General features: G+C 43.0%; 1 protein-coding gene across 1 annotated transcript in view; it reads right to left on the bottom strand.

Annotated features, from left to right (window-relative positions):
• Positions 1-12,561, bottom strand: part of pdgfrb (platelet-derived growth factor receptor, beta polypeptide) — a 52,887-nt gene that overhangs the window by 25,265 nt on the left and 15,061 nt on the right. The window contains exons 2-4 of the mRNA XM_053642129.1: positions 8,168-8,241; positions 2,453-2,746; positions 726-983 (exon numbers count right to left, since the gene is read on the bottom strand). Of these exons, the coding sequence (XP_053498104.1) occupies positions 726-983; positions 2,453-2,746; positions 8,168-8,216 (601 nt within the window). The 5' untranslated portion in view covers positions 8,217-8,241. The remainder of the gene's footprint in view (positions 1-725; positions 984-2,452; positions 2,747-8,167; positions 8,242-12,561) is intronic.

Here is a 12,561-nt window from a genome sequence, read left to right as displayed (position 1 = left end):
CTATTCAAAAGATTTCTGCGAACACTTATGGCAATGTTATAAGCCCATAGTGACAGAGTTATTTGTGTATTATACTGCATATACTATATTGTATATTATAATATATACTACTATATACAGTAGTCTATTATCCATCCATCCATTTTCTGTACCACTTATCCTACAGAGGGGCGCGGAGCAGCCTGGAGCCTATCCCAGGGAACTCGGGGATGGGGGGACACTCTGGATGGTGTGCCAACCCATCACAGGGCACAATCGCACACACATTCACACTCTACAGACCAACTGGAAATGCCAATCAGCCTACAACGTATGTCTTTGGACTGGGAGTGGAAACTGGAGTACCTGGAGCAAAACCCCGAAGCACAGGGAGAACATGCAAACTCCACGCATCCCCCAACCCTGGAGATGCGAGGCAAACATGCTAATGGCTAAGCTAGCTTGTGCACCCTAATACACTATTAATACCCTATTATATATTCAATAAAATATATTTTTTCTCTGAACCAAAATCATTGTGTGACTCATTATGTAACATTCAAAAAGTGCAATGAGCTGCAAAGTCAGTTGTCATAACGTTCTAAAGTCAGCCTGGAAAGTGTCATAAACCTATATACAGAGCCTTTATAACAGTCTGTGTTGATGTTGTGAAGGTGTCAGGTAGTACTATGAACACTGAACATGTAAACAGTTATCATATATTTTCTCCTGGCATAGACACCTACCTAAGATGCTGAAGACATAGAATACATTGGACCACTTCTCCTCTCCGTTGCGTTCTCCTCTGCATTTGTAAATCTTGTCTTCCAGTATTCCTGTAAAGCCACTGGTGGGTATGTACTTGCCCATCACTGGGATTTCAGTATCTTTATCATGGAGGGTCACATTAATTTTGGGGTCTGTCACCAGGCAGGGGACTGTCCCTTCATTGCTTGTCCTAGTGACTGCAGCATATTCATTCTCCAAAAACCACTCGTCCGGGTCTGAAAAGAGGGAGAAGAAGGATTGGACATTTTTGTATAAATATAATGTTGTATGCTGTATAAAAAGAAATGCTGTAGTGCTAATACTCATCAGTATTATCAATTGCTGTAAAGGTTTCCAGCAAACTGAAAACTGTCAAATTTGCTAAACAGGCAAGTGACACTTTTGATTGACAGCCAGTGCATTAATAGCAGTTATAACACTGTGTTGTTAAATTCTTAATTCTCAAATAAGATTAGTGGGGGTAGCTCAAGTCTTTGATCAGCATGAATTTGCAAAATAAAAGGAAGTGAAACGGAAGAAGAGGTAAGAACGTAGGGTGAAAGAAAAGGTCAAAGAGGTATCATTAAAGACTTCTGCTGACATCAATTGACATCAGTTCTGCTGAAAACAAGAAACCACATGTGGACTTCGAGGAATTGAGCCATACGGTCAAAGAACTGTGTGTATGTACCTGAGATTAAACGATGAAAATAGAAGTGTAGTGCAACAGAAAAGCGTTCGCCTTATCGCCAGGAAATTGTGAGTTCAAATCCCAACGATGCCACTGACATCCGTGACTGGGAGCCCAGGGAGCAAAATTTGGCCTGGTTCTCTGAGTTGGAAGGGATGCCATACTTTCTATCTCTCCCTGTCAATCCCAGCAACACTAGCCAATCACAGACATCTGAGAGCTCATGTATGCGGATGAGTTCAGAAGTGGCTTCAGAGTGTGTCAGAGCATGAGCAGCAGTTTGAAAAGGTGCAGTTAACTGGCTTCATTTATCTCATAGGAAGCATGTGTTAACCTTCACCCTCACTGATTAGCAGCTGACAGGAGAGTGCTGGCTAGTTGGGTGGAAATTAGTGACCAAATTGAAAATCCTTCAATATGCTGCAGAAAAGGATAAAAGCAAGCCTCTGGAGAGATACAATCTAGACACCTAAATGTCACAGGTTGAAATCCTATAAAAAGTACATCACACTCTGAAAAAAGCAGCTCCTGGTTTCTCCAAGATGATCCTTAAACCTTGAACTTCTTGACTCTATTCTTTCCGCTCCTCCTAGGTAAGATTTATTTATCTTGTCTCGTATGTTAATGTCTTCTTAGAAAAAAATAATCCATTGTTTATCAAATTATCCATTAAATCAATATAAACATTAATTCAATTGCTACCTTTAAAATATCTATCTGATAAATACTGTATAACACATATTTAAAGCTACATAAAATCATGGATAGAGGGCTAGATATAGGCTGTATGGGGCAGAATTTTATTCTAGGGTAAGGAATTTGCAAAATACTTCTAATTAGTTTTAAGCATTAAAAAAACAACAGGAAGGAGTCTTCAGGACATGGCTAGTACATCCCAAGGTCTCAGATTATACTAGAATATATTTTTTAGAGAAAGCTTTATTTTTAATTGAATGTTTTTATGTCATATTGTTTGGGTATTATCAGTGTATGTGCAAATGCTTTGCTTCTCACCAGGCACATAAACAGCCACCTCTCTGCTCTCCTCAGAGCCATCCTCAGAACACACGTACACTCCTGTGTGTCTCCATGTCACATTCGTCAGGTGGAGAACACTAGAGGTGTTGGATCGGTTCTCCATTCTGAAATGAGGTGCTGAAAAATCTTCTCTTTTGTAGCGCCAGGAGACGGGCGCCCAGCCGGAACAGACGATGGAGATGGAGTCATTCGCAGTCAGGATGATCTCTTTTGTGCTGGGGCTCAGCTCCAGACCAGAACTAGCTGAGCACAGCAGGAGGATCAGGAGAGCTTCAGATAACACACAATAAGAAGATTATATTATTAGTCCATGCAGACAACATTTGGTCAAATACAGTATATGCTTCCTCATCATAAACCCTGCAAACCCTGATCTACTACATTTTACAATTGAGCAATCTGCAATTCTTGCATATTTCGTGAAACATTACTTCTCTCTCTCTCTCTAAATATATATATATACATACATTAAAGAAAGATACCTTTCTCAGCTGATACCAGCTGATGATCGATTATTCAGAGTGATATTGGCCAATACCGATAGTTCTGCCTTTTATACCTTCTTTTAAATGAATAATAATTAATTCCACAATTCTGCAATTAAAATGCAAATAAAAACTTTATTCTCTCCATTTCAACCAGTTGTTTCACAGTAACTGGTCTCATAAACACAAAACACATTACTCACATTAACATTAACACATGAACTCAATTCTGAAGATTAAATTAAGATTTCTTAACTTATATATATATATATAAGTCTTGGGCACATGCAAAGAAATGATGTAGAGCAAAGTGTCACGATTCCCCCTTGAAGCAGCGTGCTCTAAGCGCGAATGCACGAGCACCTGCTTTTCCATTGTTGACCGTAGTGACATCTGGACACGTGTGTTTTGTTTGTTTCTGTCATGTCTCCTCCCTGTTCTGTCATTGGCTGGGACGTGTGTCTGTGTTGCTCTCAGCCGCTAGCGGTTTAGACGCTGATCATGTCCGCATATATACCGCGCGCCTCCCAGCACACAACGCGGAAGATTATCATGGAGTTAGTTTAGTTCGTATAGTAGTCATAGTCACGTTCCATGTTTAGAGTTAGTTCGCGCTGGATTATCCGCTTCCAGTTCCTCGTCATAGTTCGTTTCTCGTTTTGTTTATCGACCCTGTTTTCCGTGACCATGACCTAGATTCCTGCCTTGCCCCGTGTATGCCTGTTTGCCAATCGCCTGACCACTTGCATGTTTGTGGATTACGTTTTGGATCACGTTTTGGATTTGTCTGCCTGTCTCTCTTTTAAATAAACAACTGTTCATACTGCACTTGCATCCGTCCTATCTCTGCTCCGTCACGATTCGTGACAGAATCTTCCGCCGAAACATGGATGCAGCAGAAGAACGGAGAAAACGCAGAACCCGGAAGTCAACGCCAACCGTCCCCACTATGGACTCAGTCCACTTCCCACAATGGACATTTATGGAGCTTCCTGATCCATTTGACAGATTTTTCGGTGCCCCTGAATATTTTCTGGTAGACTGTCAATTCTATTTCGCCAGCCTGTTAGACCCTAAGCCAGAGGAGAAGCAATGGCTCCGATTCATGTGGTCCCGGTTCTTTGGACCGGCCCGTCAGTGGGTGCAGCTCCAACTGGATAAGCGCTGTAGGAACCTGGACAGTGTAGAACAGTTTGTGGGGGAGTTCATGATGCGGTTCGGGAGTCCGGAGGCGAGGGCCGAGCTAGAACAACTTCTCGGGGGGGTCAGTCTGGCAGGCAAACTCGCCCTGTCATTTACCCACTACTACAGGCAAACTCATGCAGAGCCCCAGCCGGAGGTTAACCTGGCGACCTCAGAGCTCGAACCTGAGACCCACGAGGTGGGCTCACCTGCCGAGCTCCAGCTAGAAGTCAACAGGGAGGCTCCAGCACCAGAGCTCAACTCTGAGGTCCATGTCCAAGTCAAGTCTCAAGTCCCTGAAGTCCAAGTCAAGTCTCCAGTCTCTGAAGTCCAAGTCAAGTCTCAAGTCCCGAAGTCCAAGTCAAGTCTCTAGTCTCTGAAGTCCAAGTCAAGTCTCCAGTCAGTGAAATCCAAGTCAAGTCTCCAGTCAGTGAAATCCAAGTCAAGTCTCCAGTCCCTGAGGTCCAAGTCAAGTCTCCAGTCTCTGAGGTCCAAGTCAAGTCTCAAGTCTCTGAGGTCCAAGTCAAGTCTCAAGTTCCTGAGGTCACGTCCAAGCCTGCTGATCCAGTTGACCAAGCTCCGCTAATATCTAAGCCTAACGACCAAATTCTGCTCACGCCCAAGTCTACCGACCCGGTCGCTCAAGTTCTGTCCATGCCCAAGTCTACCGACCCAGTCGCCCAATTCTGTCCATGCCCAAGTCTACCGACCCAGTCGCCCAAGTTCTGTCCACGCCCAAGTCTGCCGACCCGGTCGCCCAAGTTCAGTCCACGCCCAAGTCTACCGACCCGGTCGCCCAAGTTCAGCCCACGCCCAAGACTACCGACACGACCACCCAAGTTCTGCCAAAGCCAGAGTTTGCTGAAACAAACAACCAAGCTCTGCTCATGTTCCCATCTGATGACCTGACCCACCAAGTTCTGCTCACGCCCGAGTCTGCTGACACGCACAGCTAAGTTCTGCTCACGCCCGAGTCTGCTGACACGCACAGCCAAGTTCTGCTCACGCCCCAGTCTGCTGACACGCACAGCCAAGTTCTGCTCACGCCCCAGTCTGCTGACACGCACAGCCAAGTTCTGCTCACGCCCCAGTCTGCTGACACGCACAGCCAAGTTCTGCTCACGCCCCAGTCTGCTGACACGCACAGCCAAGTTCTGTTCACGCCCCAGTCTGCTGACACGCACAGCCAAGTTCTGTTCACGCCCCAGTCTGCTGACACGCACAGCCAAGTTCTGTTCACGCCCCAGTCTGCTGACACGCACAGCCAAGTTCTGTTCACGCCCCAGTCTGCTGACACGCACAGCCAAGTTCTGCTCACGCCCCAGTCTGCTGACACGCACAGCCAAGTTCTGCTCACGCCCAAGTCTACTGACATGGCCACCCAAGCTCCGCCCATGCCCAGGGTTCACCTGGTGACCTCAGAGCCTCAGCCTCCCTGGTCAGCTGTGGACTTTGCTCAGCCACCCTGGTCAGCTGTGGACGTCGCTCAGCCTCCCTGGTCAGCTGTGGACGTCGCTCAGCCTCCCTGGTCAGCTGTGGACGTCGCTCAGCCTCCCTGTTCAGCTGAGGTCGTCGCTCAGCCTTCCTGTTCAGCTGTGGACGTCGCTTAGCCTTCCTGCTCGATGGCAAACATCGTTCCCCCCTTCTGCTTCGAGGAGACCCACGCTCCTCTCCCTGGCCGCATGGAGACCCACGCTCCTCTCCCTGGCCTTACAGGGGACTTCGCTCTGCCTTCCAGTTCAGCTGGGGACGTCACTCCGCTTTCTTGCTCCGACGAGGACGTCGCCCTGCTTCCCTGCTCTGCTGAGTACAGTGCTCTGTTTCCCTGTTCAGCCGAGGACGTCGCTCTGCTTTCCTGCTCTGCCGAGGACGTCACTCTGCCTTCATGCTCCGCCGAGGACTTCACTCAGCCTGCCTGCTCGGCTGTGGTCATCACTCTGCCTCCCTGTTCAGCCAGAGACGTCGCTCCGCTTCCCTGCGCCGCCAAGAACACCGTGCAGTTTCCTGGCTCTGCTTGGGACATTCAGCCCAGGAGGCCGGGGCCGCCAATGAAATGGGATGACTCATGGCACTCCGGGAGAGGTGCCGTTGGGGGGGGTTCTGTCACGATTCCCCCTTGAAGCAGTGTGCTCTAAGCGCGAATGCACGAGCACCTGCTTTTCCATTGTTGACCGTAGTGACATCTGGACACGTGTGTTTTGTTTGTTTCTGTCATGTCTCCTCCCTGTTCTGTCATTGGCTGGGATTTCACGTGTCTCTGTATTGCTCTCAGCTGCTAGCGGTTTAGACGCTGCATGTCTGCATATATACCGCGCGCCTCCCAGCACACAACGCGGAAGATTATCACAGAGTTAGTTTAGTAGTATAGTATAGTAGTCATAGTCACGTTCCATGTTTAGAGTTAGTTCGCGCTGGATTATCCGCTTCCAGTTCCTCGTCATAGTTCGTTTCTCGTTTTGTTTATCGACCCTGTTTTCCGTGACCACGACCTAGATTCCTGCCTTGCCCCGTGTATGCTTGTTTGCCAATCGCCTGACCTCTTGCATGTTTGTGGATTACGTTTTGGATCACGTTTTGGATTTGTCTGCCTGTCTCTCTTTTAAATAAACAACTGTTCATACTGCACTTGCATCCGTCCTATCTCTGCTCCGTCACGATTCGTGACACAAAGATGCCTTCAAAAAAAATAAATTAAATGTTTCTCCATTAAAAAATAGCACCAAAAAGGAATAAATGAAACAATATTTGGCAATATTTGTTGTGATGACGCTTTGCTTTAAAAAAAAGTAGTCTCAGGGAGAATTAGTGCAGTTTTATAAGGAAATTAGCTGTAAGTTTTATTGAGCGTCTTGCAGAACCAGCCACAGTTCTTCTGGAGACTTTGGCTGTGGCACCTGCTTCTTAGTTTTGCAGAAAAATGCAGCAGCCTTCATTGTGTTTCTTACCTGAAAAGTGTCTCTTACCGCTTAATATGCTGCTTTCTTTACTGACATACAAACATTTTTCTGCAACATTTAATTTTGTGCTAGAAAACTAATGTTTGGAAATCTAAAATGTTTTTGTGGAAGTCATAAAATAAAAATCTATAACAAAGTTTGTACTAAAAAAAAATAAGGTGCCTACAACTTTTGCACAGTAGTGTAATTCTCCTTGTTTTCTTCTTAAATTAGTAACAGGGTTGAACTTTTCTTTTTTTCTTTTTTTTTTTTTTTTTTAGCTTAGAATTAGCAGTTACACAAAACATTTGATTAACTAGAATCCATTCTAATAGCAAGGACATTAAAGACATACTAATGAATTACTTAATATATATATTTTTAAATAAATTTACTTTCAATCTATAATTTTGGGTAACAGAATTGTACTTTCACAGTGACCTTTTCAGTCACAGTATCACTGAAACTAAAGAAACAAGAATGAGAGAACTTTGCTTCCTCGCATGATATTTAGGAAATTTGTATGATGCAACTTCCTGTTGAACATAGCACTTACCCGGTACTCCAAATATTTCATAGACGTGAAGTCCTCTAACTATCAGATGGCTACGTGCTTAATTGTTGAGGAACATAACAAGTAAAATAGGAATGAACTATAAACTAAGAATAAATGACTTTAAACATAAATTAAACAAGCAATTTATTTCCTGTGCTCACAGTGTTGATTTTCCATTAAATCAACACAGATGACATTTGCATTAAATCATCCAGTAGTAAACCTTTGATGTGACATGAAAAAAGACTGGTAAGAATCAAAAGCATTTAACCAAAATTTCCATTTGTTTCCATTTGCAAGTGCTGGCATTCATAAAAAACGCCCACAGAAACACTCATCTGAGCATCTGAGATTGATTGCAATACCCACAGGACACAATAAAACATTTGAGATTTGTTAAGATGGTTATTTGTTCAATTTCTGAATTCAACAGGATTCTAGAACAACAGCAACAAATAGGTTTTAGGGTGCTAAAAGTTCAGTGGCTTCACAAAGGAAGCCTTGGTATTTGAATCTGTGTTTAGTCTTTTACCTGTTATTAAGGGTGTCAGTGGGAAAAGGCTGACACGGACTCCCTGCATAGTGGCTGATTGGTGTGGTCTTTTTCTGCAGACAGAAAGAAAACGATTCAGCCTTTGCAAGCAAAACGAACCACAAAAAAACAAAGCATAAAGAACAGCACTTCCTGAATGGTTCAGACACACTTTCAGCCTACCTAAAGGCAGCTATTTATTCTTAATAGCACACCAATGTTCTAACAGCAGTGTATTAAACAGCATCAGCAAGAAAAGTGAACTTCCTAATGGTTCTCGTCTTCCTTTTTTTTTCATCAACTCCACAAATTTGTTCTGTGCTGATCCAAGCAGAGATACAGTTTGAGCACACAGAGAACCCTCAGGAATAACAAGTCCAATTCTCGCTTCACTACACACATGGTACTGTGCTTCACTCAGCTAATTACTGTCACATTGTGTTTCATCTCTCTGGCATGAACGGATAGCACTGATCAACAGTGTCACCTCCAAATAACTCCTGAAAGTTCTCGTTGGCATTAAATGCATGAAGTAAAGGAAAGATGAAAGGTGAACAGGTTTACATCAACACAACACACTGACTGAATGAGCCGCCTTGTTCATTCCGAGTAAAGGTGGAGCTGGCCATCCTGAAAAAGCTTGGGAGCATCCCTCATCACCTCTTTAAAGAAATAAACACTCATGTTTTGTGGATACGGGCAATTAGAATGACAACGATTATCCTGCCCTTGTTTAGATTTATTTAAAGGTTACTGATAAGGAGGGGTCAAAGGTGACAAAGGTCAGGATGTGTGTCAGTAAGTAAACCTGGCATTAAAGAGAAAAAACAGAGAGAGGACAAGTGAGAGAGTGGTAGTGGAGGAGCAACCTGATCTCCTGAGATGTTCATACAAGTTTGAAGTCAAAAAGTGGACAATGTGGTTCATTTGTTCAATTTCATATAAATGCAATTGTAAGAAAAGGTGTGAACCTAAACCCTAATCCTGAGTTGACTTTTTTTGTTTGTTTGTTTGCTCCAATCAGCATTTGGTGCAATGGAATTTACCTAATGAGAGCAATGCAGCAGCACTTTAGTCCTTTTAGTCTGTCCAGCTCTCTCCCCTCCTCATCTGTGCACTCTGTTCTAATAGATCAGCTTCCAAAGCTTCTACAACTTTTGTGCTAACACCACCAGCAGCACCACTATCATGCTAATTATGTTGCAGATCACTAACTAGCTGAGCAACAGCTGCTTAATCTCAATTGTAGCTGTGCTAGCTATGTCCACGTGTAACATCAACATGGCACACAAGCACTAACTTCCCACAGGTTTGAAAATATAGTACAACACCAACCACCAACTTAGCACCTGAATCGCTAAACACATCACTGAAGTATTTCAATACAAATATATTTAATGTTTTTCAGGGTGGACTTTGAAGCCTTATAGACTCAAACTGTCTGTGTTGTTATGAGTTTACAAGTGTGAGAGTAGCAAGGGAGTAATCAGAAAAAGAGAGGTATGAATGTCGTGGGTGGAAAGAGATGAAGCAATAAAGGGTGGGGGATTGATGAGGTCTGGAAATAGTTAGAGCCGAATAACAGGCCTGGATGAGGGTGGGAAAACCAGCGAGGGCGGAAGAGCTGGAGGAGGTGGAGGACAAAAAAGTGGAGGAGGAATCATACAAAAAGGGGGTCAATGACGAAAAGCCAAATATTACATCACGGAAATATTCTTAACTTGTAACAGATACAGCATTTCTTAAAATGCTATTTTTACAACAAAGTTGGCTATAAAGACTAAAAGAAACTGACCCACAGCTGGCTTTAGTCTAGTTGTTGTAATGCAAGAGATATGAGCACAATAAAGCTGCTGGACTAAGAGCTCAATGTTCCTTGGTGGTGACTAAACAAGTGCTGCAGTAAAGAGTTCAGCACATTATTGCTGCATGCGTGTGTCTCAATGGCAATGTATCAGCTACAGGGTTGGGTAAAAGTTACTTAAAAAAAAGTCATCCACTACAGATTACTAATTACTACTTTAAAATTGTAAAGTTTGGTGTCGCTAGCCAAGGGGAGGCACAGCTAAGCTCTCACTATATGGGTTTAGCTGCTACAGTGCCATGAAAAATACATTATCTTTCATTATGCTCTGCTCATATCATGTCCATGTAAACTGGAACTCATATAGACATTTACACACCTTAAAAAACAATAAATCAGCGTATATCCAATTTTCCTCACACTGACTGTGTAAGCTAGTATTTGGCAGAATTTAAAGACTGTCAGCCAATAAAACACGAGTGTTTCCACGTATTTTCCTGTAAACCCTGTCTAATTGGTTTCGCCTCCGTTCACTGAAGATATAAAATTACAACACCGCCGTCTTCTTTTCAGTTACGTAGTGACAAACTGCTCCAAGTGGAGAATTATTCGGGGATAAAGAAAAAATCTTCAGGGCTACAGCCCCCAATGCCCAGGCCGGGTTACACCTCTGGCAGCCGCGCAAAATGTGATTTATTTTAAAAGTGCATTTTACTTAATATTGTTTTATTGACAATAAATTTGTAACGCAAGTAACGTAATTTTATAAACAAATAATAAGTAAGTTACATTACTGCATTGACAGAAAAACTCATTAGAATACAGTACTTTGTAACGTATTATACCCAACTCTGATCACCTATAAGTAATAGCTCAGATGATAATAATGTGAAAGCCTGGTAGTAATCTAATACTAAAAATAGAGATGAGATATTCTTTAAATATATATTGGTGGATGAACTAATATGTAGGGGGGTGCCTGGGACAAGAAACACATGTATCCGGTTGTTTTTCATTGACTCATGAAGAACTGAGTCAGTGGCGTTCTGATTTGGCGATAACCTACATTTTTTAGCTCTAATTCATTGACCAGAGAAATCACATCACATCCTGTATTGCCATTCGTACCTTCAGGACAGTTGCTTTTCTGTTTTTTATTACTTATGACACTAATTATTACATATCACTGTGGCCATTGTATGTTTTAATTTACTGTCTTTCCCATAGATCTCACCGCAGAATCACTTGTCCTATTGTCCTATACAGCCAGTTGAGCAAACCTTGTGAATTCCCCACTAAAGAACCCTCTTTCAAAGTCACTTGGATATTTTCCTCTTGCCATCTTGTCTTTAATTTATTTATTCATTTTCATATCGTTCATTTACATGTGATTCATTTACATGTGATTCATTTACGTATGATTCATTTACATGTGATTCATTTTCATGAGATTCATATTCATGAGATTCATATTCAAGTGATACATTTTCATGTGACTCCTCTTGCCATCTTTTAGTTTTCCCTCATTTTCTTCCCAATTTGGTAATTTGCCAGTTGCCACCTATGACCTCAGATCGCAAGACCTGGCAGCGGATAGTGAGAACAGCTGAGAAGATCATTGGGGTCTTTCTTCCCTCCATCATAGACGTTTACACCACCCGCTGCATCCGCAAAGCCACCAGCATTGTGGATGACGTCACACACCCCTCACACACACTCTTCACCCTCCTGCTGTCTGGAAAAAAGTACCGAAGTGTTCGGACCCTCACGATTGTGTAACAGCTTCTTCTCCCAAGCTATCAGACGCCTAAATACTCAGAGACTGGACTGAAACACGCACGCATGCTCACACACACACACACACTGAACTGAACACCATCCCACTCCCATTACAATATTTGCACATTCCTGCATTGACACTACTGCATTTTTTGCTGCTACTGTACTTATAAAAGTATTTAATTTCTTGTCACTATTATACACTTTACCTGGCTGCTACTGCAGTAACTGCTACGTCCATATTTGGTATAAGCTAATCTGCTGAATACTAAGTCATAGCATGTTATGTTTACATTTATACCATTTTTAAATAATATTGTTATTCTTTGGCACCTATCTATTTGCACTACCTATTATATCGGACACTTCCACACTAGAGCTGTGTACTGGTCGGTGCTACACTGTCACTGTGCCTATTGTCCTGTTTTAGTAGTTACTGTATTGTCCTGTGTTGTTTGCACACATTTGCACGTCTACTTTATGTAAAAATGTGTAGGTCTTATTTAGTTCTGTGTCGTCTGATGTGGTTAGTGTGTTGTTTTATGTAGCACCATGGTCCTGGAGTAACAAGACTGGGCGGTTGTTGGGGGGGTCGATGAGGGCTTTGCTTTGGGGTTTGCCGGCCATGTTCCCAGAATAAGACTGAGTTCCTTTCCCATGGTCTCTGATACACATGGGACAAGGCAGGGAACATGCAGGCCTTCGGGGTCATGCTTACATTAATGACAGCACCAGGGAACAATTAGCCTGGCGGGAAACTGTAAATCATCATCAGCATAATCATTAACATTATCACTGATACCTCACTGTT

This window comes from Ictalurus furcatus, chromosome 14 (assembly GCF_023375685.1).
Source record: "Ictalurus furcatus strain D&B chromosome 14, Billie_1.0, whole genome shotgun sequence".
In the NCBI taxonomy this organism is placed as follows: domain Eukaryota; kingdom Metazoa; phylum Chordata; class Actinopteri; order Siluriformes; family Ictaluridae; genus Ictalurus; species Ictalurus furcatus.
The sequence above is the reverse complement of the archived record's forward strand: the minus strand, read 5'-3'. Positions and strand labels throughout refer to the sequence as shown.